The sequence below is a fragment of the Pollachius pollachius genome, assembly GCF_949987615.1.
Source record: "Pollachius pollachius genome assembly, chromosome: 10".
NCBI lineage: Eukaryota > Metazoa > Chordata > Actinopteri > Gadiformes > Gadidae > Pollachius > Pollachius pollachius.
The window spans coordinates 7,241,420-7,269,108 of record NC_136943.1 but is presented as its reverse complement, the minus strand read 5'-3'; the positions used below and the strand labels follow the sequence as shown (position 1 = coordinate 7,269,108).

The 27,689-nt window shown below is 47.9% G+C and overlaps 1 protein-coding gene across 2 annotated transcripts in view; it reads left to right on the top strand.

The window, feature by feature from the left end:
* unc5a (unc-5 netrin receptor A) overlaps nt 1–27,689 on the top strand; it is a 127,536-nt gene that overhangs the window by 57,986 nt on the left and 41,861 nt on the right. Inside the window, exons 3-6 of one of the 2 annotated variants that reach the window (XM_079744257.1) lie at nt 14,088–14,231; nt 16,488–16,591; nt 18,377–18,557; nt 21,918–22,085. In XM_079744257.1, coding sequence (XP_079600383.1) covers nt 14,088–14,231; nt 16,488–16,591; nt 18,377–18,557; nt 21,918–22,085 — 597 coding nt within the window. The remainder of the gene's footprint in view (nt 1–14,087; nt 14,232–16,487; nt 16,592–18,376; nt 18,558–21,917; nt 22,086–27,689) is intronic. The other variant, XM_079744258.1, reaches the window with a different exon arrangement.

Below are 27,689 nucleotides of genomic sequence, written 5' to 3'. Positions count from 1 at the left end.
GGCCCTTTAGTATTAGATTTAATATCTCTATGTGTAAAGGGATATATTACCCGTAACCCCAAAGCTCTCATTGTGACTCCTGCGGGGTTTATTGCCAGAAAGTCCCCTTCCCATTCTGCGCTTGGAATTTATACGAAGATGTGATATTTAAAAAATAAATCTATTAATTTATATTTATAACTAATACTGTGTCATGGGGGTGGGGGGAGGTCTAAAGTTTCATCGGTATAAAATATGCATATCCTGTATTGACGAGACAAAGGAGGGCTCTTCACGTGATGTCCTAATTAGTTTTTGATGTAAGGGCTGATTCCTTTCTGCCAAGCCAGGCTTAGCGGGGAATATGTCTAACCTTTTATTTGAGTGTGTCAGTGCTTATCCACGGTATTTACTTGAGCCAATAAGCGCTCTCCTTCTCTTTGTCCCGCCCCCCTCCCTCCCTTCCTACTCATGCGTTTCCCTTTCTGTTATTTTCCGATTGGGACTTTGCTCTACCTTTTCTGTCCTAATGTATGAATAATGATATTATTTTTATTAATAATATTGTCGTTGATGTCGTTATTGTTAGTATTTTAGTTCATTGATAATAATAAAAATATATAGTAAATATACGCACACATTTTCACTGGATTACCATACTAGTAGTCTGACCCAATGGGCTGCTATTACCGGTTTAGCGTCCTCGCTTTCGTCTGCATTCGGATAACATGTGGCACTCAGCCATTGGTCCAAGCTGCCCATTCCGCCTTTCAACTCTTGTCAAGATCAATCCGCCCATAGCTCAAACGCCACCACCGACTTGTGATTGGCCCTCCCAAATTGTAGGCGTGTGCCGCCAAAGTGTCACAAGAGAGACTGGAAATCGAGGCTATTAAGAGACTAACAATTTCTTTATTTTTTGACTCTTGTATGACCGCCAAAGGTCACACGAGTGGGTGCGTGCCAAGTCAGAACACACTGATGCCATGGATGCATTTACTTTACCTTCACAGTTGATCTCGGCCTCCATCCTCATATGTACCTCGAGCAGGTATGTACGCAGATCTGGAGGTGGTAGGCTTTAGGGATGGAGGTTATGGGTCCTTAGGTAAGGGTTAGGGTTTGTCCTTCTAATGGCCGTGCAGGTCATCAAGGCAGGCATCCTATTAAAGATCCAACCTGATCTGTAACAGGATCGGGGAGAACAATCCAAGCACAATTTAAACAAAAGCCAATAGGACTTGAAAGCAGGGTCTGAAAAAAAGATGAGAAGTGTTTGTGTGTGTGTGTGTGGGGGGGGAACCAAAGTCCTTAAGGAACCAAATGGGCCGGTACCACCTGCTAAGCATCGATCAATAGCGAGGGGGAGGGTGAGGGACTAATTGATAATACATTATTAGCCGTTTTTCTATGATGGGACTTGTATTTCATCCTGTCCCTGATTGCGGGTCGAGAGGGGAAAGATTTGGCGTCGAGGCAGCCCGAAAACAGATGGCAAGGTGAATCGTTCCGGTGGCACATCTGCCAAAGTGTTCCATTAGAGTTCCTGGTTTGGTCAGAGTAATCAATTGCCTGTGTGTGTGTGTGTGTGTGTGGGGGGTTGTGTGTGTGTGCATGTGTGTGTACGTGCGTGCATGCATGCGTGCGTGTGCGTTCACAGCTTATTTTGAAACATACCACAATGGGGTGAGCGACGTGAAGAGTGAGAACAGAGTTAAAGAGGATTTAATTGAAGTCTGCTATTGGCTGTCCTTGTGAATGCTGCGTGTGCTTCTATGGCAGTCGAGAAAGAGAATCGGTCAGAAATCAGAACATCACAAGCTGTATTCCTATTCGTGTTCTTATTCACACAAAGGCACACAGACACAAGCTTCTCTTGGAAGCGAGAGGAGCCAAACTAGATTCCCTCTGGTAGATTTTCTTTTTTTCGAACACCAGTCCTGACTCGCAGGAGTAATACAATTATTAAAATGAACTGCAATTAGGGGAACAAAAAGTGGTTAAGGCGATAATGGCCGTTTGTCAAACAACAACGCTGGAGTTCCAGTCTCCCACGCGTGCCTTTTGTCCTCCCACCAAAACATATCTGCCGCCAGCCCTCTCCCCGGGTCCCCTGAAGTCATTGTACATTGGTCATTTTTCAACAAGCCCGCTCCCAGCACAAGGTTGAAATGCACACAAAAGTCTGAGAGCTATGGTTGGTTTTTCCCAATTGTCGGAAACATGGCCCCTTTTCTTTTATATATCTCTTCAAATGAATGAGATGGATAGGTATTATCAGTGGAGCTCTGAAACTATTTCCATTTTGTCTTTCTTGTTATCGTTGATGCTTTTATTGTGGATGTAAGAAATGGAGTTGTCTCCCTATTCTTCACAGGTCAGTTGAAGAGCGAACGGTCTCTTTGACGATTGTGCTCTGGTTGCCGAGCGATATGGTCAGGCTATATTCATCATGTATAATCCTTAAGTGTCCATTTAATTCCTATTTATGTAAAAGGCAACGATGACTTTGAAGGACTCACTCGGCTTGTATCTGAACAGTTTGACCGTATTGACTGCTGTCGACCGTAGATACCACTTCATAAGCCTTTTGTGCGGATAGATTTTCTTTACCCTTTCCCCGAAAAACCCTCAAGGTAAGACAAGAATGTTTGTCAAAAATGAAAGGTAAAGGCTGTAGAGTAGAGCAGAAGAGAGAGAGTCATACTATTTCTTGATTAAGTGCTGTAAGAAATAAAGCATTAAATGGACCGTATAATGAATGCATATTCAGAGCTGTATGGAAATGTGGTCATATCAGGACATGGCTTATGGCCAACTGTATAACATTCATTCACTCATAAACATGGCAATTTAAGGTTTGACACTAGAATCTATATTCTAGGTTTCATTTTTTATTTTATTATTTTTGACAAACTATTTCATTGTAATGTCTTTTGCATCTCATCAACTCAGCAGACATGCAGTTTATATGGAGAACAGAAAAGAGGTGCTAGTCACTTATCATAAAATAAAACTTGATGCAGGCTTTGTATTTTTAGCCGTAGCATAATTACATTTTCTTAGACATACTTTGAGTATATCAGAAGTTCTGTGTGCCATTGTGTTCCAGGCTAGTCTACATATCGGGCTTCCCAGGATTCCTTTCAAGAGGGATAGCCACTGTAGTCGATAACGAGCGAGTGAGTGAGCGAGTGAGTGGATGAATGAGGGTGTGAAACACTCCATCGTCGGTTGGCTTATGGCCAAGAGAGCATTTTGAATTAAAATCCTACTGTAAGCAGAAGAAAACCCAAAGCAGAGGAAACGTTTATATATTCATGACAATTTAATAATGATAATAATGTTGGCATAAAGAGTATATGTAATTTAATATAACAAAAGTAATAACATAGTGTATGCCAATCTTTATGTTTTTTCAATCATTTTGACAACCAGCAGCCACCAAAACGTTTGTGGGAACAAAAGAGTTGCCCTTCGTTACGTAGCCTGCAATAACGTGAACCCCACGCCCCTCCATCTCATCTCAGCCTTCACATAAAACAGTTGAGAGGGTGGAGAACTACATTTCCCAGGCTGAATTAATCATCCCTTCAAACACTGACAAGATCCAAAATGGAGAAAGAAAATAAGAACCCCCAACTGTAACCCATTCCTACCGTCCTGCTTCGGACGGCAAGGAACTAAAACACATTGTACAGCAATGTGCCGTAAATGTGAGTTCACCTTATAAATCACCTCTCTCTGAGCCTCCGAAACGATGGCAGTGAATGTCATATGAGAGAGAGAGAGAGAGAGAGAGAGAGAGAGAGAGAGAGATGTTGTCAATCAACACCTGCTCCGCTCAAATTCGTTTAAAAACAGTGGAAGCTTGAGGTTTAGTGAGCGGTCTGACAGCTAAGAAGTCCTGAGAGATGGCTTTGATTGGCAGAGGAACTACTGACAGCAGTTGCTGACAGTAATGCGTTGTGTCTCCGGGCCTGGAGACACATGTTTTAGAAAAATCCTTGTGCATGCTCATCACTTATTAATCATTTATTAGATATCTTTCATGGGCAGGTCTAATTTAACAGTGGTGTTTTTATTTTATTTTCCAACAAGCAGATAAATCGTGTCTATTAAGTCTTGTAAAATGCTGAATAGAAAATAAGTTATAGTTTTCAAGTTATGGTGCTGCAAAGCAAAATGGGGTTGTGGATTGTATAATAGAATGCAAAAATATTAGTATAGCCTCTTGTAAGCATATTTTATAGTGCAGCATAATTTAATTGTCAATACATAACACTGCATTAATCAAGAACACAAACAATCACAAGCACAAACACACACATGCACACATTGCACGCACAAATGCACACACTCTCAGACACAAACCCTAAGACATGCCCAGAGAGTTTGATCAAAGGACAGCGTGCTTGTTATCATCTTCTGGGTAGGCTACTTTGAGACTAGGAGGGGTGAGGGTGCGGAAACAGTTTCCACGTGCAAGTAAAGTATTTCCATCACAGCCCATTTCAAACCACATGGCCAAAGTAATTCTAAGCTTTTCTCGTTGAGGCACCTTGTGACCACTGAAGGAGCACTTTTCTACTTGTGGTATTGAGGACTAGTTTTTTTCACTTTTGATTGTTTGATTGTGTTTTAATTTGTTCTGTCTTGATCTTTAAGACTGGAACAAAGCCTGCGTTTCTTCAGAGCATTTATTCTCTCCATCAAAAACACTAAAGACGTAATCCTTAATACATTAATTATTATTTTGTTTAATTAGTATTAATCAAATGTATGAGAAAAGAATACTTCTTATTGCAACTACCTCTTTTGCTTAAGACTTTATAAAGTTTATCTTAACACTTTGTCAAATTTAACTTTACTTCCCCGTGATTAATTTCATACAGGTCATAAAAATACACTGCAGATCCGAATCGCGATTGCAAAGCCCCAAAAGAGCAGCAACAAAACTGTCGACGGCTTTAGAAAGATTTCACAGCCTCCGTGATCCCTCTAGCAGTTTACCTAACACAGTTGTTGTGGCGCTGGATATTTACATTCGCCCACACACACCTTCATTGGATTACCATAAATAAATGAATACTCTTCTTCAAATCCAGTCAACGCGGCTGGCCACTGGCCCAAAATGGCAACGGGAGCTCGCAAAAAGGGGGATTGGGTGGTAAAAGAAAAAAAGAAAATAAATGCAATTTGGATGGCAGGGAGCAGGCACTGACAATATGGCAGCAAAGCTGTCTCACCTGAGGCAGTCTTTCCTTATTTACTTTGACGCCCAAAGCCATGTCACACAGTGGGGGTGGAGAGACACCCTCGCTAGCTAGCGAGACAATCGCGTCTCTCTGGAGCTAACGCTGGATCAGATCCGCTCGGCGGGAGCGCAATGGAGGCGAGCTCCGTACGCCCAAGGCCGTCACCTCTGATGATGTTCTCGTTTGAGTGTCGGACAAGGTGTGCACGGGAGATAAAGGAAAAGTATAGGCGCCCGGGCAAGACGTGGGAACGCCGCCGCGGTAATCCGGGAACGTTTCGGCGCATGCCGTTGTGTTTGGGGGTGTGTGGGCGGGATTGGAAGGGGGGGGGATCAGGATGTCTGGAGAGTAATTACAATGAGGGCCACGTGATGAATCACAACGGGTGAAGAAAGAAATTGAAAAAAAAAGAAGAGGTAGAGGGGGAAAAAAAAGAGAGCTGTGTGTACACGTTGAAAGGTTAGGCAAACTAATTATGCGGCGACGCGAATGGAAAAGCCAGTGCTTTGCATTAATCTTCATTTAATGCGATCAATACCCGTCCGATAATTAGTGAGTGGTGACCCGGCTCTCTGTGTTCCAAATAAAATGCAAAACTCATTCGGTTGCTCGCCGCCTTCCCCCTCTGATGTCTGTTTACGCGCACCCGATTTGTTTGGCGGAGAGTTCTGTAAATCAATTCATTATCACGTCTCGCCGTGTGCGAACACCTGCACCACGGAATATACAATGGGAGTATTATTTCTGTATGCGTCGCATCCTTGCGAGAGATCCGGTGTGCGCGAGATGGCGTGCAGTGAGAGAGAGCGACTAAACATTCTCCCTCTCGCAAAGATCTCACCCCCAAGAGGGAGACGCCGAAACGTGTAAATTGTGATTATTTACGACAACAAGAATCGTAAAAAGACAACGATATTCTATCTGCCCCCGAGCCCCACTCGTCGTAGGCTGGCAGCAGATTGGCGTAGCGTGCGGCTCGCTGCTTTGTTAGATTAATCCCTTGACTGACCCCTCCCGCCCCCCTGTGTCATTGGGCAGCCATAAAAGATGACGCAATCCACTTTTTAATAAGTGACAACCGGTTGGTGGATGGGTTTGAACTCGCCGCGGCCCCCCAACCCGGCCTCCGCTCAAGGACTGCTGGAAAGGGCTGCTATGGAAACAGACAAACAAACACCCACAGCGGTGCCATGAACCAAAGGGGAGACTGTAAAACACGTAATGCACTTTCATCGGTCCGTGAGATAAAAAAGAAAAAATCGGAATCTTTCTTCTTTTTCTTTTTTCTTTTTCTTTCTACCGTTTGCCTGTTTCCTGTTTTAAAGTGCAGCCAAGAAGCGGCCATGCCCTCCGACGGCTCCTTGGAGTGGCATTGGACTGAGAGGATGGGGGGGGGGGGGGGGGGGCAGATTGATTGGTGCGCTCCCCCAGCGCCTGTTTGTCAGCCATGAATAATCTGTAACGGCGTTCGCACCGTTGCAGCGGGGGCCCTGGCCCCGCTCGTACTCATTGTGCAGAATGGACAGCTCAATCAAAGGGGAGGCACTTCAGAAGCCTGGTCGTAACCGGCGGCGGGGCCTTGACCCAGAACACCGTCCTACTGACTCAGTCGCAGCCCCGTGGCGGGGCCACGCCTCTGTATCCTTCCGGGCGCCGCTTTTTTTGTTTCTTTGGATATCCATGGCGCCTCTTCGGTTTCCTTCTTTAAATTATCCGCTCAGGTGTTATTTCTGTTCTCTTCACCCTCACTGTCTTTCTATGTCTCATTCGCTCTCTCTCTATCGCACACTCTCTCTCTCTCTCTCTCTCTCTCTCTATCAGCCTCTTTTGCTGTTTCTCTCTCATCCTTTCTTTGCTCTCTTTTACTCTGTCTGTCTGTCTGTCCCTCATCCCCCTCCCTTCCCGCCCTCTCTCTCTCCCTATCCTCCTTCCTCCCCCTCTCTCCCCCTCTTCCTCCCCCTCTCTCTCGCCCTCCCTCCCTCTCTCTGTGTTGAGGGAGCCATGCGTCACTCAGAAGGCCACATGGTCCATTGTCCCCGGTCAGGGGCGTCATACACATCAACCCCCCCCCCCCCCTTCAGGCAGTATCAGTGTCCACGCATGGAGTGTCTGCGTGTGACGTGCGGCAGCCTTCTGCCCCCCCCCATCAACCGGCAACGCCCTCTCTACAAGGTAATGAAAGTTGGCGAGAGGGCAAGCTTTGATGCGGTCGCAGGCCTTGATGAGCTGCAGGGATTTGGCCGTTGGCCTTAACCCCCCCCCCCCCCCCCGCCTTCCCGGAGTTCTCACCTCTACCTGAGATTGGTTGCTTCGCCACTTCAGGGACATTATTAATATCTTTTCATTTTTTGTTTCTTTAGCTTCTTGTCTTTTTTCTTTTCCCTTCAATAACTTTCGCTCCGAGGCTCTATCACTGTTGTTTTTCTGAGGGGGGGAAGATGGGTTGGCTGGCTGGGGGCTGAAAGAACCCAGTTCACAGTGTGTGGCTTCACCTCACTAGGCCACTCGACTGGGCGGAAAGGGGCTTAGCAGCAAAGTCCTTTGTTGTCCCTTCCCACCTCCGGTGAAAGGAAACGGCGGCCATTTTGCAGTGGCTGCCGATAATGACATTTATGTCATCAGGTACAATGGGGGGAATGGGCGGGGGGGGTACACAGCCTTTCCCGGACAGTGGCTCCTCAGATCCCACCCTCTGTGTGTCTGTGATGTCTTTGCTGCCGACGTGTGTGTGTGTGTGTGTGTGTGTGTGTGTGTGTGTGTGTGTGTGTGTGTGTGTGTGTGTGTGTGTGTGTGTGTGTGTGTGTGTGTGTGTGTGTGTGTGTGTGAAAACCTCCTCTTCTATTGGCCTGTGCCAGCCCCCTCCACCACCCCTAATCCCAGTGTAGTCGCTGATGAATCCCCCGGCCACGCGCGCGCGCCGGGATGCAGCCCTAATTGAATTTCCCCCCTCGACCACAATGAACACACACTCCGAAAACAGGGTGGCCGCACGTTACAGTCTCCGCCTTTTGATAAGCAAATGACCCCGACGGAATTGAGGTCAGCGGCTGCGAAAACAAGAGTGCGGGGGAGAGGAATGGAGTCCCGCGCCCCGACCAGCACAATATCGACTCGGCCGGGATTGAGTCCGATGATGTTTGCCCTCAGCGCTGCTCAGCCCATTGGCACTTGAGGAGATTCATCTGTCACACCACACACACTCAAACACACACACACACACACACACACACACACAGACACACACATACAAAGGAGAAAGACACACAAACGCACACACACAGAAGGACACACAAACACACACACACACACAGATGAAAGACCCCCCCACACACACACACACACACACACACACACACACACACACAAAGAAGAAAGACACACACACACACACACACACGCAAACATACAATAAAAAAGGGACAGACACACCCGCATGCACACACAAACACACCTACACACACAAACAGCACAATAACAAAGACAAACACACATGAACTAAGACTCACACACACACACAGAGATATATATACATACACATGCACCCTGAGTCACGCCCAGAGTCAAACAAAACCAAAATACAATGAGTGTTAGAGTGATAGAAATGAGAACCAGCTCTCTGTGTGTGTGTAGATGGCGATTGTGTTCCGTTCACACGTTTAAATTGAAATCCCATACGTGATTGACGGCCTCCTTCTGCCCCATTCAAGGAAGGAAAAGAACAGCGGTAAACACAAAACTTTATTCAACCTGCTGTACACTTTGACAACAAAGGGGCCTTTTTGCCAGAAGGGCACTGCGCCTGTTTTCCACTATTTATTCATCGCCCCCCCATTCACCGCCATTCATCTTTCTACCTTCTGTATCACTCCTCCTCTTTCCTCTTTTTCCTGCTTTTCCTTCCTGAATTGGAGAGAGATAGAGAGAGTTAGAGTGAGACACTGAGGACAGAGAGAGGGAGGGAGGGAGGGGGAGAGAGACGGAGACTGCTATCAAAAGCACTGCGACATGTTTGTGTGTTTGCGACACCTGCGCCCTGTGGACCCCCCCTCTCCGAGGCATCGTCTGCGGCTGTTGTTTCCCGTGGGCTGTGTGTGCCGCCCCGCTCACTACAGCTCACTAAAGCTCGCCCACACACACTAGTGATTGACGCGAGACGCCTCCATGCTGAGCATCTCGACTCACTCACGATGACTTCACCCTTCTTACCGCGGGCTGAGTGGGTGAGATGGAGAGATTTCTCTACGCTTTTCTGTGTGTGTGTGTGTGTCTGTGTGTGTGGTGTGTGTGTGTGTGTGTGTGTCGATGTGCTTGTGTGTGTATCGATGTGTCTGTCCTTGTGTGCAGACAAGCGTGCGTGTGCATGTGGAGGAAGAGGCCTTGCCTATGTAAGCATATGAGCATGCCCCTTGGAGTGTGAACATACACATTTTCCTGAATTTGATTCATATTCCTATACATTTAGGCTCTGATTACTAGTAACTTCTGCGGGGTCATAGTCCGGGGACGGGGACTCTCTCTGCCCACCTGCTATCACCTCCCCATTTAAAAACACAGGGCTTACAACTAAGTTCAGAATTTATAGTGGTGTCAGTAATTTAATCACATGTTTAAATTTTTCACAGGGATTCATAGCGCCTGGGGACGGGCAATGATTCTTAAACGGACTGTATATCAAAGTAACTGCGGGGAGATTCATGTCATGGTTTAATTATTATATAACACCCTTTAGTAACTGCAGGCTCACTCTTTAGCTTTAATGGGTGAGTACATTTGCTTGCGTCTGAATGCCATCCGTCATACAATATCAGCCCTGTTTTTTTCTTTTCCTTTGGAGCATCCATTTCGGCTTGACGGTCATTTGGGTCAGAGGAAGTGAGAGGTTGCTTTTTATTTGAGTCAATAGGTACCGGTCGTAAGAACAGAGGTCATAGTGCTCGAACAAAGCTAGAATGTTATATGTACTCAAACGACACCAAAACTCCTAACTCTTTGGATGAAAACAGAAAAGATAGATATGTTTGCACAATATCAGCCCTGTTTCTTTCTTTTCCTTTAGAGCATCCATTTCCGCTTGACGATCATTTGGGTCAGAGGAAGTGAGAGGTTGCTTTTTATTTGAGTCAATAGGTACTGGTCGTAAGAACAGAGGTCATAGTGCTCAAACAAAGCTAAAATGTTATATGTACTCAAAAGACACCAAAACTCTTAACTCTTTGGATGAAAACAAAAAAGATAGATATGTTTGCACCCTGGGCTAGCTGCTGGCTCCTTCTGTTTTCTCCATGAAGGAGACGCTGATGAGATTGTTTAGTCTCACTTATTAATTGGAGTGAAATTGGACATCGGAGTGACTCACTCAAAGCAGGTTTACAGGTTTGTGTTGCTGACAAAGAAAACAGGTAATTATGGAGACAGGAAGAGATAAGCAAGCTGAATGCAATTACCCAGGCTTCAAATTGGATGTCTTGGTATTTCTCACCTGTGATTCCTGTTGTTCATGCTTTATATCTCTCTGTGGATCGTCATTCCCCCCGAAAAATTCTCCTATTCCTGGAACGCCTTTACCTGCTCTAACAAAATGTTTGATTTAGCATTCCCAAAACAATTCCACCGCATTATTTACATTTATATGAATGCTAATCTGCCACGGCTTTCCCCCTAGAGTTAAAATTTGCAAACTATAAATAAATACATTAATAAATATGTTTATTGTTTTTATTTGTAAATCCAATTTTGGTGGTTATTTTCATTTATTTCTATTTGTGTTCTTACCTCACCTATGTACAATAGCGTACCGCTGTAGAGAAAGGGGGCTGAAAGCACACAGTTTTATTAATGCTCAGAGGGCAGCTCGTGGCTGCCTCTGCTCATGACCTAGTCACTGAGAGCCATAAAATGTGCTTTCATTGGTTCCTGTTTGTGTTATTGCATTAGCTGTTAGCTATTTGTGTGTCTACGACAGCGATTTGAGAAAATTGTTCAACCTCCAAAAAATTGTTTAATTCTGAAAGTGTATCAGGAGGGATGGATCCTCCATTACCCTGATTTATAAAAGTGGCCCGAGAGATGTTTTAATATTATGAAAATTAGCCACTGGATGGTGATTAGTGGGTTCCGTTTTCAGGGTCGAAGACTATTCGGTACATTTTGCTGCGTCGCAGTTCTGATGTCACCACTGTCACTGATTCCGACTAACTCATTGTGCTCGGGGAAACTGTCATGAGGGGAGAAAAAAACCTGTCAAAACCCGGCACCTGTCTTTGGCAGCTTTGACAAACTCTCTTTTCCTGCGGGACCGACCATATCACCAGTGCCGGCTAGAATCGGGCCCCATATAGACATAAACACACCTTGCCTCGAATAAACGACTCACAGAAATACTTCTATTTGGCTTAAATGAATCCATCATATTTATAGAACACAACATATACCTTTTGCCTGTTTCCTAACTGCCATTTTGGGGGATTCAGAGGCCAATGGAAGAGGCGTGGGCGGATGTATAGATAAGAGTACAGCGAGTGTCAACAAATGCTTTTGAGTAAATGTCGGCTGAAGTACCACTCATGACTGAGACCTTAAGACACTGTGTGTGTGTGTGTGTGTGTGTGTGTGTGTGTGTGTCTAGTACATCCTTCCCAGTGTGTGTGTGTGTGTGTTAGTGTGTGGTACCTCCTTACCAGTGTGTTTGTGTGACTGTAGTACCTCTTAACGTTGTGTGTGTGTGTGTGTGTGTGTGTAGTACCTCTTACTGTTGTGTGTACTGGTGTGTCCTCTGTGTCACATGCACAGAGGTCAACGTCAGTCTCCTGAAGGCCCTGCAGCACAGCTAACGGGAGCCAGCGCAGAGCAGTGCTCTCTAAGCCTGGCTATGAAGTCACAGAGGATTATATTAAGGCGAGGGATCAGGTCTGATTCTCAAGCATGGCAGATGCCTCTCACGTATGTATCCCTCGTTCTTAAACCGGATAGATGTTGTGTTTAAAGCGGGCGTGGGCTCGACATGTCGGGCCAAATGTCCCCATAGACATGGAATGGGGGATGTTTTAGTTCTGTATCAGTATCATAGAAACAGTCGGAAGAAGTCTGTCGGTCGGGATGAGCAAAGAGACATTTTTTATGGTTTAAATGTTTATTTCCTCAGCGAAATTTGCCAAACTTGATCCAAAAGATGAACATGAAATGATTGTGTGGTGGATTTCAGTAAAAGGAAAGCTTCTCCAAACACATTAAGGAAAAAACCAAAATGGATGGCCTCATCCTTTCAGTTGAAAGCCATTATTTAGGAGGAACATCATTGGGCCTCAAGAGTAAATAGTAACAAAAAAGATACAGATAATCCCTCAATGATTTTGTGTTGCATATGCCCTTCTTTGTGTGTCTGTTTACTTTGGTGCCGGCAAGTTCAGGCAAATGTGGTCGATAAAAGATGCATATTCATTGGAGGGCTCGAGGCGTTGGCAGGTAGGCTTAAAAACAAAAAAGATCTCGTCGCGTAATAGATATATTGTCAGAAGGTTTTCCAGATTGAACTGCACTTTAGGTGAGGTTCATAAGCAGACGTGTGGATGTTTATCTTTGCTCTGTGTTAGATCGTCTGACAATCCGTCTGACATACTCATTCCCTGTTTGATTTAGCAGGTGTTAGGGAGTAACAGAAGGAGAAAAAAACCTACATGGATGGATGGTGCTGCAAAGTTCAAGTTTTCAACGTTAACTTTACTCAACAATAACTGATAACAAACTGACAGTAGCTGAGGTTATATTTTTTATATTATGTTATTGTATTTCCATTTAACATGTGTGTGTGTGTGTATTATAAATTGTAAAATGAAAGTATGAAATTGTTATAATATCTGCTATTGAGAAACGGGTTATCAGATTATGGTCGAATAAAAAGAGTTGCCTACTTTGACAATGAATAATCCATTATAAAGTAGTGGAGCTCATGAGTCACGCCTAAAAGTTACAATGGAGATTTGTCCTCCTCGCGCACAATGTGCAAAGGTTGCCGCTCGCCGACCTACGTTTTAGAATGTGAGCTACTGCCATATGTGTGTGCCGCTGCCATGGAAACATCTCTACGAGGCGTTGTGATACAGAGAGATAAAGCTATAATCTCTGGGCCAAACGGGGTGATATACGTCCTCGGATGCTAGGCTGTGTGTGGGCACTTTTAAATAACAATGGAAACAACAGTTATTCAGTGAGTTAGGAATAAAAATGGCGACTTTATGTTGGGTTTAGGCAGCAGAATGTTTTTTACTCTTTCTTTCTCCCTTCCGGGGTAACTGGTTTATCTTTCTTTGTGGAAGGACCTTTATAAAAGACCCTCACTTTCATCTCGGAAAAAGGCTATTTAGTCGAGCGTGGCGCTGTATCGCGTGAGTATCATTTGGTTTGGAATTAATATACAGTGTAGGGGGGAGAAGTGGTTCTGGATGAGTCCCCCTGTTTGTTTGTAAGTGTGTTTAGTGCTTTCCCTTTATTCGCCAAATGACTGCGCCTGAGACCATGGTTTAAACTGTTGTTTTTTCACCGCCCCCCCCAAATTACAGCGAGCTGCTTTTGGGCCCTGCGTGTCACTCTCCCGAGTTAACAAGCACCCTGTTTAGATTCGATTATGGTCTGCCTGCTTGATATTCCAACACCACTTCTTATTTCCCGCTCCCTTTTTCTTTATCACAACCGGATCCTTTAAAGTACCCACGGCGCTTGTTTCTTCCCCTCACATTGACAGAATTAAAGACTTTTCCTTTCAAGACGACTTCAAACCTCAAAGGTTTCCCGATGGGGAACTACTCTGTCTCTGGTTGACGTTAATCGTGCTTTTTCGTCTCTGTTCTTGTCCAGCCCTTCCCATCATGCAGGTGAAGATTGACATCACCCGGCAACAGGTGGAGAAGGTGTTTGGACTGGATGAGTACTGGTGCCAGTGCGTGGCGTGGAGTACCACGGGAACTCAGAAGAGCCAGAAAGCCTATATCAGGATCGCCTGTAAGTGCGGCTTCAACACAGTACACTGTAATTATCAGCAACAACAACAGAACATTGTGTTTGTCTACTACCGCATGAATCGGCTTCTTGGGGGAGGCAGATGGATATCATGCCTTTTGAGGTTGAAGTCTTGGGGGCTGGCTAAAAAAGAGAAAGCGACACCATTATCATTCATGACACATGGCTTATTACAAAGATCACAGCGTTATGAAATCATGCTCCTGAGATGTCACTTGAGAGAGAATAAAAAAGGACAGGGAAAGAGTAATACATCTGTTTGGACGCAAAGTCAAAAAAAGAAAGTGCAGCAGTCAATTTGGGTATTCATGAGCATATTTTTCACCAGATACAGTACAGCCAGCAATGATCCCTATGATGAAAATAACTGAAATGAGGACGGGTTTGAAATTTATAGCCGCGCAGCCATCGTAAATCTGTCTTGGGAACACAGAGAGACCCTTTGCGGCTGCCTCGAAATCTTTATTAGAAGAAGCCATTTTAAATCAGAGCTTTTTTTTTTCACTGCTCCCTCTATTAATTCAAACATAAATATGCATTATTCCAGACAGGCCTTTATGCAGTGCTGTCTTTGAGAAGTGCCAGGCGTTTTCAAAACACACACTCATTATCCAACCTTGTTTGAGCTTAACAAAGTCAGTAAGATGTGAGATAAGGACACGCATGTGTTTAATCTATGAAATCACACACACACACACATGCACGTACACACACACACACACACACACACACACACACACACACACACACACACACACACACACACACACATGCACTCACGCTCTAACAGAGGACATCTGTGAATCTGGAGGTGCACACGTGCACAAATCCATTACAGCCCTCTAGGCTTCTAGGCCTTATTAAGTGTCCTCTGGTCCCGTTAGATCGCCTTCAGTGAATATCACAAAGTGTTCCACATTGCGCCGTAATGCCCCCTTTGGTATTAGCCGCCATGACACCAACATGTGTTTATGGAATACACCAGGGGGGCCCACAGACATTTCCTCGGCCACTAGATTCCCAATAATACTATTAGTGGTTGTAGGACATACATCACACTGCTACTACACCCCAAGTCCATACTTTAGACCTGACTCTCATCTCCTCCAGGTTAACTCTTAGCCTGCATGCCTCTCACAGGGTTGGTCTCACAGGACACATTGCATACAAATAGCCATTTCTGGTTCATTTATAGCATGTATTTATCAACACAGCGTGTATGTGTAAATTCTGGACATGTACATGCCTGTCATGTGTACTATGTGTTCATTCTTTAGATATTCTTTTTTTTTTTTTTCCGCCATTAAACAAAATAATTTGCATTTGGGGATTTCACCGCTTTTAGTGTGCATGCAGCTAGGGAGAGCTGAGGTCCACACTGGCAATCCATGTATTCCTCGTCATGGTGATGTGAGAACAAAGCCACGCATCACGCTGGCGTGAGAGTGGGTGCATTCAGGCGGGCTTGCAGCCACCTTTGCCTGCTCTCCTCAGGGTTTGGTTACTTCCTGTGGTTCGTCCCAGGCCCTCTCCCAACGGGGCTGGCGGATTGTGGGGATGGGAAAGTGGACCGAGCTGTGTGTGTGTGTGTGTGTGTGTGTGTGTGCACGCATCATGTACGCGTGTGTGCTCATATTTTGTGTGTGTATGTTTGTGTGCTTGTGTGTTTGTGTGTGTATCCATACACATTGTGTGTGTGTGTGTGTGTTTGTGTGTGTATCCATACACATTGTGTGTGTGTGTGTGTTTGTGTGTGTATCCATACGCATTGTGTGTGTGAGTGTGTGTATGTGGGTGTTCAGGCATTATGCATGTGCATAAGTCTGTATTCATGTGTGTGTTGCACAGCAGGGGATGGGGGGGGGTTAGTAGTAATGCCATGGCTTTAGCGTGATTTAGCTGGTGCTGTTGTGTGGGCCCAGGCGAGTGTGTACAGAGGGCTGTAATAAGAAGCCTGGCCTGGGCCCTGACCCCTCTGGGACTCATTTAGCAGCCGGAGTGCAACAGGCTTCCATGTCAAGGCCTTTTCCGCTGTGGCATAAATGAAAGAAGCTGTTTGGTTTAATGCATGGGGTGTCACGTGACGCTCACCAGATGTCCTGCCGGATTAGGATTGTCCTTTAATTTTTTTTATATCGCGATAAATGTGTTGTGTATATATTTTTTATTCGTTTGTTATCTTATTTGGTGTTCTTCCTCCTTTTTATTTTTTTTCCATGACAATCTCCTGTGCTGCAGACCTGCGGAAGAACTTTGAAGAGGAGCCACAGGGGAAGGAGGTGACTCTGGACCAGGAGGTGTTGTTGCGATGCCATCCTCCCGAAGGGGTGCCTCCGCCTGAGGTGAGAGAGAGAGAGAGAGAGAGAGAGAGAGAGAGAGAGAGAGAGAGAGAGAGAGAGAGAGAGAGAGAGAGAGAGAGAGAGAGAGAGAGAGAGAGAGAGAGAGAGAGAGAGAGAGAGAGAGAGAGAGAGAGAGAGAGAGAGAGAGAGAGAGAGAGAGAGAGAGAGAGGCAAACAGAATGTACACACGCTCAACTGAAAGGTAGCCAGTTATTTATAGGTGCATGTCTCGCGTACCTTTGCCCTTCGTTCTCATTCTCACGTCAAACATCAAAACAAAAGGGAAAAATAAATAAATAAAATGGTTGGGTCTAATGTGGACTAAAAGCCTTCAACAGGGGGAAATACACGCACGCACTCATATACCCATGCATGCACGCACATACACGGCACAGACAGATAAATGGCGCTTTTAATTATTCCCGCTTATTGATTTATTATCCTTTTTACATCGCTGAAAAGCCATACATCACGTTGTCTCATCACATCATTCAGAAGGAGCTTGGAGGCTTCTTTCCTGGGCTGGCACCTCTAAAGGCCTATATATAATTAATGGCTCCATTTGCCTCACCCGTTCCCCCTCTCTCTCTCCTTTCTCCCTTTTCCCTTCCCCCTGTGCACTTTCTTTCCTTGACCACCTTCTTTCTCTTGTTGTTTCGTTGTTACTCTCATTTTGTTCATTCACTCTTCGGTCTCTCCGGACAGCATTCACTCTCTTGTTGTCCTTGTTCTTCCTCTCCCATTTTTTTTCTCTCTCTCTCTCTCTCTCTCTCTCTCTCTCTCTCTCTCTCTCTCTCTCTCTCTCTCTCTCTCTCTCTCTCTCTGTAGACCCTATTCTTCCTCCTCCTCTCTCTACTCCCCCTCCCCCCTGTCTACCTTGAACTTGCCCCCCCTCCTCCTCCCTGCACACATTGTGTCTCTTGGAAGAGAGGGGTGTGTACATTGCCGAGGAGAGGACGGAGATGTCTGTATGTAGAGCAAGGTGAAGGCCAGCTGCTCCCACTGGGTCCACATGCGGCCTCCTGCTTCCATGTTACAAGCTCACACACTCAGCACTCCAGCGGTTGCGACACAAAGCGTGCCAGGCATTAGCACACACCCCCCAGCCCCACCACTCCCCCCACACACACACACACACACTGCCCACCTCCTGCAGAATACACAACAGCCACGGTATAATAAAAAAACCATGCAGGGACAGTGGGGTTCAGGGGACAAGGGACTAGCTGGAGAGAGCAAACAGAATGCACAACACAAGCATGTGAAGGTCGCCATAGGAGGCCGTTGGTGGGTGTGGGGGGAGGATTGTAAACAAAAACAAAAAGCCCAGTGGCGTGAGGTCACTGCATTCACCGGCAGTAATACAAGTTCCTGTTGCGACGGCGTCGGGTCAAGAGGGAAGAGGACAAGGGAAGCGTTGAGTGTGTAGGCTGACAAAAAAGGCTGGACAAGGTCCAGACTGTATTGTTTCCAGAGAGCAGTGCGCACCCTCACTAGCCCTGATCATCAAATGGCCGCTCTCCTGCAGCTAGAGTAGGGGTTGTTCAGTCGACACAGGAGCGACGGCTCCTGCACGGAAAAAGCTCTGCAGAACACATTTCTTCAAGTGTTTGTCTGTGCAGTGGTTACATCAAAAAGTGTGTTATATTTCCCTGTTAGAATAGGGATTCAACATCCGGGGGCATTGTTGTGGAAGCTGGGTAATGCTACAGAGAGAGGAACCGGCAGCACGTGTGCAGTCCAGGTAGTGACCCGTAGTAAAACACCGATATGTGCTTCCCTTACCAGGTGGAGTGGCAGCGGAACGAGGACGTGTTGGACCCGGCCAGTGACCCCAACTTCTTCGTCACCGCCGACCACAACCTCATCATCAAGCAGGCGCGCCTGGCTGACACGGGCAACTACACGTGCGCAGCCAAGAACATTGTCGCCCGCCGCAAAAGTCCCTCAGCCACTGTGGTGGTCTATGGTAGGTGACCTTCTCGCCCCCACCTAGCCTGAGCTCCCGTTCCGGCAGCCAGGATCTGCGGTGATGCATGTCACCGTGAAATAACAAAAGGTATAGCTGTTGTCGGGTTTCTGTGTATCTTGCATGTGACCTTCGGTGCATTCAAATTGTCGTTTCTATAGTGGTAACGGCTCGCCCCCTCGCTTCCTAAATTCTCCACACATGCTCCTTTATCGCCATTGTAGCCAGTATGTTAATGCGTAGTAAGTGAGAGAAGCATCTTAGAAACGAGCTTGCTAAAGCTGCTTCGGATCGACGCTACGCCAGTGTATCCTTCCCCAAAAGTGCTTCATAGATTTGACGATGGGAGGTATGCCCATAGAGCCTCCCTGAAGACTGTGATTGGCTGAGATCATAAACGGTTGCCGTTGCAGCTCTACTGGCTTGTTTCCACACAGCTCCTTTCCTGGTGCTAGCCCACTTACTGAACTTCACTTCACTTCACACCTCCACGAGGGTATAGCAAGTGAGCAATAGGAATCAGGATGTAGGAAAACCTTTTGAAATGCACCCCTGGTGTTAACTTGTGAATCCAAGTAGTAATGGTGGTGCTAGTGGTGGTGACGGCGGGGAATGCATTGCAGAAAATCCTGGGTGTGCCTCTCCCTTGCTAAGTGAAAATGTCATAGCACTCCTCCGATAACTCTAATTGTCATTGCGACGTGAGCCGCTTACTGGAGACCTCTTCCGGTGATGCACTAATGATTAGCTAGATAAACACGAGGGCATTAGAAATTGCAAAAATAATGATCACCTTCAATAAAAAACACCACAGGTGACCCTCACACACACACACACACACACACACACACACACACACACACACACACACACACACACACACACACACACACACACATATCAAAACTGACACACTGCATCCGCAGCCTCCAATCAGCAATCAGCAATCTCTTTCCCCCTCCTTTGTACCGACGCCAACGGGAGGCAAGGAATTGAATTAACAGCAAACTGAAAATAATGACTAGGCTTGATAAGCACACTGACCTTTATTAAAATGCGAAGGAACAGCACATTTTCTCTCGCAGAGGCCTCCCTTGGCACGAGTACTACTTAGGTGTGCATACATTACTGCCTGCCTTAATTCCTGGGTACATGCTAAAGAGAAACAGAGAGACCCTCACCTCGGAAGGAGTGATGAAAGCGCCGTAGAGTGTGTGGGCTATACAGCGAAGCACGGTGTGTGAGCTGTGACCCTGGGTTGGCTGTGATTCGATTAAGGCGTTTAGGTGCCTGCGAGTTGAGTGCCGTAAATGGAGGGCAATATTGTACTGTAATGAAATCATCTGTGGCTAAATATATACTGTGGGCAATGGCCGTTTACTACTTAGGCTATATCACCGCTTTAACTGTGATATGGCGGTGGGAGTATGGCTAGGGTGCAGCGTCTTGCATTTAGCTACGTTTTTTTGGGGATACAGTATCGTAGTCTGGAGAAAACATAATGTAGTTTCTGAGGTCTTATTTTTCAACAACAACACATCCCCTGAGCATACTAAGTGGATGTTTGGTTCTTTTGAAGTCTGGAGCTGAAATAGATAGTAGATAATAGATAGAAGCCTTAAAACGCCCCCTGGTCACCTTCTTAGTCCTGTTATTCAATTTCAATCACGGAGCCTTAGAAATGATAAACAAATTGCAGGCGAGTTCAAAAAATACCTTCTTTTTTTTAAAATGACACTATTCATGGAAAAATAACAAACAAGTAAAACCCTGGCAGTGTTAATTTAAATAACTCGATGGTGGAATGCTCGTTCAAATACAATAACATGTATGCCATCGCTCTGTTCTTGAGGATAAAAAAAACAAACAATGCCTATCTTTGGCCATCAGAAGTTCTAGGTATGGAAAATCATTATAACCTCACTTACTTATAGTGGGCTCAGGGAATAGGCATGCAGAAATACATTTAAACAAGGCCCGGCTGGTGACTGCACTCTGTGCTAAGAGGTAATCAGGGGCAGCGTTGCCTGGCAATTTGCCTCGCTGTGGTGGGCAATCAATCGCATAGAGAGGGCAAGGAAATGATTCAGCCACGGCAATGAGAGCGCAAGAGAGAGACAAAGAGAGGGAGAGAGAGGGAGAGAGAGAGAGAAAGGAGGGAGAGAGGGAGAGAGAAAGGGAGAGGGAGGGAGAAGGAGCGAGCGAGAGAGAGAAGGAGGGAGAGAGAGAGGAGGGGAAGAGGGAGAGAGAGAGAAAGGGGGGAGAGAGAGAGGGGGATGAGAGAGAGAGAAAGAAAGGAGGGGGATGGAGGGATGGAGAGTGAGAGAGAGAATGGGCGAGAGAGAGAGCATGGGAGGGAGAGAGAATGGGAGAGGAAGAAGAGAGGGAATGGGAGAGGAAGAACAAGGAACAGCAAGAGATCGAGGCACACCGCCGGTTCCAGTCAACACTTGGAGTACCCCTTGGTCGGTCGGCGGCTGGGGCAGGTGCTGTGGTGAATACAGGAAGGAGTTGATTAGAACTAGCTAGATTTGATGCAATCACCTGCCATGATCCAGTTGTACAACACCAATTATGTCCCCGATGGCTGGCAAGGGTTCAAGGCAAAAGTGCTTTGCCCTGCGAGGGGCTATTCAGTTCAGCGTGAGGCTGTTATAACAGGAACTCAGTTTGAGCTGCATTGCCTTTTACTGTCAACCCTATACGGGAATTGAATGTGACTGCCTGTTCCCTGCTCTATCATTTCAGGAGCACTTAAGAGAGCGAGCCAAGAATGAAATGCGAAGGACTTTGTATTCGCAGTGGTTCCGTTGTGTAGGGGGCACGACTTGTATAGCTCTAATTGCGGCGTACCTTGATAGCCTTGTTATTCAAGAAAAGCACACGCTTGGGCCACTGACAAAGTGGCTCCATGCATGTTCCTTTCCTGACCAGGTCCTTTCACTGTTAGCGCAATGTCTTGGCTGGGGGGCTCAGATGTTTGCTATTAACAGGCTGAGTTCCAACATGTCAGGTGGCCATGTAATGTCCAGAGCCTTGTTATGAAGCCAGCGGTTGCGGGTCATGAAGCCCAGAGAGCCCCTCCTGCATGGGGCTGCCTCTTAAGCCCACCTAGCCAGGCCAGTGCAACAAAGGGAGCACACGGCATCGGTCACACTCTGGTCCGCCTCTGCACGACTCTTCTCCTTTGGTGCATGTCAGGTAATCCTGGCTGCTCTTTCCCCCTCACTTCATCCCTCGCTCCCTCCCTCCCCTCCCCTCCCTCCCTCCCTCCCTCCCTCCCATCCTTCTCCTTTCCGCATCCCTTCTATCCTCCACCACCTCAACCCCCACCCCCTTACCCCGATGCGGGCCGGACAGTCAACGGTGGCTGGTCCACGTGGACAACGTGGTCGTCCTGCAGTGCCGTGTGTGGGCGGGGCTGGCAGAAGAGGAGTCGCAGCTGCACCAACCCCACGCCGCTGAACGGAGGCACGTCCTGCGAGGGGCAGAACGTCCAGAAAAGTGCCTGCGTGGCCACCTGTCCAGGTAACAGCCCGAACCGGGCTCCACCCCCGATTCCACCGCACCGCAGCCGTAGCCGTAGTGCTTTTTCTCGGCTTCCAGTGGCTTCTTCTTTTTGGCCCCCTTTGTCTGCATCTCGCGGCGGGCAACGCCGTCTCATGTTTGATTCATTTTTTTTTTATCGTTTGCCTGCTGCGGTTTTTGCATCTGTTGCGTAGAGGTGTTTTTTGTGTGTTTGGTGGTGCATCTGTTGTTTCCCCCCTACGATTCCAGTACACCATTTGTGGTCCATTTGGAGTACTTTATTTCTTTTGCTCATATCCACGCCTTTGCCTGCTGCACTGTACGACCGCGAGCTCTCGCTGTTCCCCCAACGTCTTCTCAGGCCAGACGTGGTGCGAACCACTGCCCTGTGTCCAAGCACCCTAATACATCTGTGATGGTTTGGCCGCCCGACCCATGTAGTAAATTCGTGGGCTATAAAAAGAGCTGAATTGCAGCAGCAGTCTGTGAGCTATGTTTACGTGTTCGGAGTTAAGGCGCATTTGATTTGCCTTCCTGCTCCTCCCCTGTGGGGGTTGTGTTGGCGAGGCAGAGAGCGTCATGGCTGATGCTGAGCACTTCATATCGATCCCTGGCAGTCTGAAATGGAAGTTAGGCTCGCTTCATTTGCAGGGGGCCCCAGCTCGGGCCCCCCTTGACAGAGGGAGAGAGTTGACAGAGAAACGAGAAGGGGAGAGGGAGAGAGAGAGAGAGGGCGAGTGAGAGAAAGAACAAAGGCAAAACACGAAATAAAGACAGAGATGAAATAACACAACCCAGGAGGCAGCCCAGCGGAAAGGACCGAGAGGGAGAAAAATAACAAAAGTTAAAAGTATCCGCAGAAACATTACAGAGAGGGCTGCGGACTGTTTACACAACCACTGTGTGTGCCAGTGCCGCGGGCGGGCCGATGTGTTTGGTGGGCATTGCATGTGTAATGCAGTCATGCTGACCGCAGGAGAAATCTCTCTCTTACGCTCAGTATATGGCAGGAGGAGGGGAACCCAACACCTTTGGCACCGGGGGCCGCTCCTGCCTGTCCATAGCAGAGGTTATCTCCTGCACAGCCCCAGCCCGAGGTGTCCGCTTACACATCTCCCATGTAAAGACATCAGTCGCCGCCACTCGCCAGTATAAGTAACAGTCCCCCTCCCCACCCCTCAAACCCGCGGAGGACTGCTGCAGGAAGACAATAGAAGAATTGTTTGTGCGTGCGTGCGGGTGCGTGTGTGCGTGTGCATACACGTTTGTGCGTGTGCACTGCAGGCGACGACGCCGCCGCGCCAGGAGTCAATTCCGAGGGATTTGGATTTATCAACCCCGAAGCAATGGGCAATGAAATTATTAAGGGGCGCCCAGGGACGGGCCGGCCCGGCTCGCTGGAGGGAGGGCCCACTGCGCGGCTCCGACCTCCAGCAGCAGCTTATAGAGATGAATGTCAGCGTAGAGCCCCCCCCCCCCATCCCCACTCCTACTACCTAGCCCGCCTCACTACCCACCCCCCTCTCTTTTTCCCCCAAGGGGAGGGTTTGTAATTTCATCCCTTGGTGTGCTTGGATCGAGATTGCACGGTGCCCTGTGAGCCCGGCCCGGGGAACGGGATGGGAACGGATCGGATCGGGGGGGGGGGGCCCTTTGCTTCCCATCCTTGTTCTGTTGATTGGACGAGAGCTCTGGCGGAGTCAGGGTGGCATCGGGCCGTCTCGCACCTCCCCCCGTCCCCCCAATCTCCGTCCCTTCCTTTTGTTTGGTAACAGAAGGCACTCTCCCCACCCCGCCCCCATCCCCCCCCCCCCCCCCTACACCTTTTCTCCGTCACCTTTTTTTTCTTTTGTCACCTTGTGACAGTCCACCGCTCTGCAGAGGCAGCTCCAGCTGTCCGGCTGACGGGCGTGAGGCGCTGTCAGAAGACTCGGGTCCTCTCGCCCCACCCCCACCCTTCCCCACCCTCCGATGATGGGGCTGTTGTCTCTAATCAGTAGCGGGGCCCGCGCTCAGCGGAACACCTCCGGAGACAACCTCCCCCGTCCCCTCACACGCCCCCCCGAGACCCGCTAACCTCCACCCCCTCCCAACCCCCTCCCAACGCTTCTCCCACACACCCACCCCCCGCTAAGGTGAAGCAACCACCTCCTTCCTTCGTTTGTCATGCGCCACGGACACAGCCACAGAGGCAGCCAACCCCCCACCCCTGCCCTGTATGCTCCATTTTGAGCATACGACTAATACGGGAGCGTATGAATCGTGATGATCCGGTTGGATGAATGCGAAGCAAGCCCCCCCTGGCCCATGGCGGTGTCACGCACGCAGGTCTGCGCAGAAGCGGGGCTAACTTTAACTAGTGTTGCGCTCAGGACTGCACTGCCTTTTTCATTGGGGGGAGGGGGGGGAGCAGGGGGGCTCCATGCGGTGCACAGCAGACAGTGATTTCAGACCATTACGTGGAGAGAGGAGAGACGAGGGGGAGAAGAATGAGGTACACGAGGGGGGGGGGGGGGTACTGTAAGAGTGTGGATAGTTCATGCCATTCATTGAGACTCATCTGACATGGATTTCGGAGGTTGTCGTCTTTTTTTTGTTTTGCAAGTACCACCTGTCAAGGCTGGTACTTGCATCTTTTGTTTCGTTCTTCCGTCGGCGCTGATGCATTTATTTTTCAGCTAAACAATTAAAAGCAGGTCTGGTTCCCCAGAGCTAATTGTCCCGATCCTTTGTTGATCATTATGTAGCCATTGCGGAGTCTAGCCTTATTTCGGAGCTCAGATCTTATGTGAACGAGGTTACAGAGGTGGAGATAGAGGAGGAGATAACAGGAGAAGCAGAATCTCGTTAATACCTGCTTGCCGGCTGTGTTTTGTCAAAAACACATCGACTTCTTCTCAGATTTGCCCTCTACAGCCTTCAGGGAGACGTTGACATTGTCAAAGGAAAAAATTAATATTCGGAACGTCAAACAAACCAAACAAGGGTTTTAGTTGAGCAAGACGTCGCCCGATGGATCCTCTCTGTGTTGGTACATTTCTCTGTTCCTCTAGCTCGGCAGCACCGAGCTACAGCCACGCTCCTTACCGAAGCGGCAATCACAGTTTAGCCCAACTAGTAAGCAAACCTTTTTTTTACAGCGTGATTCGCCCTCATACAGGACAGAATGTGATCATTTGTGCAGCATATTTAGTCTTTGAAGTGTTTAATGAGTGAGGTGTGGACCGCCTGCTGCGGTAGATGCAGGGTGTGCGCGGGGATGACGAAGGAGGAGGTGAGTGATGCTTAGGCCCTGGGCCATTCTGCAGCACAGTGTACTGCCTATCACGTTCTCTCCTCCCGTCTCTCTCCATCTGTTTCTGACTCTTGCCCCTCTCTTTGTGCCCTTTTGTCTCTTCTCATTTATGTCTTCTCTATCTCTCTTACTCCCTCTATCTCTCTGAATCTCGCTCGCTCTCTGACTCTGTCCACCTCTTTCTATCTCTCTTCCTTTGTGTTCTCTTTGTCTATTCTCTGTGTCTCTCTATCTCTCTCTTATTCTCTGTGTCTATCTCAGACACTCTCTCTCTCTCTCTCTCTCTCTCTCTCTCTCTCTCTCTCTCTCTCTCTCTCTCTCTCTCTCTCTCTCTTTGTGCCCCCTTGTCTTTGCTCTCTGACTGTTCCCGGAAACATCCCTTATAATGACCCCCCCCCCCCCCCTGTCTGTTCATTGACTTCACCGCTGCATTGACTTGTGGTCAGGGCCAGGCTGGGTGTAGTCTTGATAAAATGTCAGACAGGGCAAGTTCGGCTCACACCAGCCGTTACCGCGAAAGAGGCACAGGGCAACTCGAGCCTGAGAGGAAGCATGTCCTCATGCATCAGTGTTATTTGTGAGGTTCACATTGTATTTATAGATTTTCTTTGCTGAACAACATGACACCTGCGTGCGCCTATGACTGCACGCCGCCGCATTGTCTCTAAAAACAGAGGCCTAACTTGAATAATTTAAGCCCTGTACTCAACCCCTAGGCTGGCCGGGGGAAGTGGCATATTTGGAGGGGAAATAACACAACAGACAGGAGCTGGGGGGGGGGGGACTGCTTGTCTAGGCTTATGTGTGAACGGTGTGTGTTGGGGGTTCTTCCTATGAAAACGCAGATTAACTCTGCGTTACTCTGTTAAAGTGTGTCGTCTCTTAAAGTGTCAGTGAACCCACTGTTTCAGCTCTATCGCCAAGACTTAAGAGATTAAAATGTGTGTGTTTTTGGGCTTGGAGTTTCTACTAAGGAGAGGGCCGTGTTAACGATCCACAGCAAACGTGTGATACTTTTTAAGTACCGTTGTTGGTGTGTGAGCGTTATAATCGGCGACATTGTAGATGAAATGTTTATACTATACGTGTCCGGGATGCCTAACCCTCTCTCGGAACCCGCTCTTCGCAGTCCACCACCATCGCTCAGGTTTGAGCTCCACACATCCACCCAACAAGGTGTCCCTCGGTCATAGCTTCCATGGGCATACAAACAGGCCCCTCCACTTCCATCACCGCGAGGCCGTTACCTGCGTCGGATTCAGAGTGTTTTGGGGAGACCGGCCCTCTTGTAGGGGGTACTCTACCCTTTACTGGTTGATCTCTTCCCCCCCTGTTAGGGGGTTACTCTACCTTCGTATGGTTGAGCTCTTCCTCTTGTCAGGGGTCCTCTGCCCTTATACGGTGGAGTGCTTCCTCGTGTAGGGGTACTCTACCCTAATACGCTTGAGTGGCTCCTCTCGTAGGGGGCGCTGGCTAATTCTCCCAGGTCAGTGTTTCTGTGAAAGGCCATTACGCGACGAGGAGCATCGACCAGGCACCACCCGCGCTCCAACAGGACAGTGGGGGTGGAGACGGGGGCCCGCTGACATCAGACGTAATTGTCCACCTCCCCCCTCACGCTCTCTCGCTCTCGGGAGAGCTCCGGGGTGCCCCAGCGGGGTTCCAATGATCTCGGAGCCTTGTGTCTGTCGGGCCCGGGCCCCATTGTCAAGTGTGAACAGCGAAGGCTTTTTTTTTTTTTGTGTAGAAATGGGGCTCCCCGCACATAAGGAGCGGTCGGGGGCCTCTTTTCTTCTCCTCTTGTCAACATGTCCAAATAGTCGTGCGGCGCTGGGCCATTGTGAACCGGGCCCCGCCTCCCGCCTCCCCCCCCGGACCCCGGCTGTAACCCTCCGCCCGTTGCGAGGCGTGATTGAAAATCTGAAACGGACGGCGGTGACAGCCACTCTTTAGCACGGGGGGGTTTTGTTAAGGAACCGCGGTAGCCCGACGGCAGCCTTCAGTCCATTTTTATTCCTCTTGCCCCTGCACGGCTGTCATTTCACGTGGCGGCGGAATAAGGAGAAAAGCGAGTGGTTTTTCGTTATCGGGCCTTCGGATTTTGACAAGAGGGGAGAAATATTTTTTAAATAGCGCCGGCGGCGCTATTGATTGACTTCGATTCGCCGAGGTGAGGCAGAGGATGTGTGTGTTTGTATTGATGTCAGAGTTCCGCCTCTGATCATATGTAAGCCCGGCATCACAGAGGCAGCCCATCAAACGCTTCTGCAAGTACAGCTAACATCAATCGTCTGGCTTTTAGTTTCCTT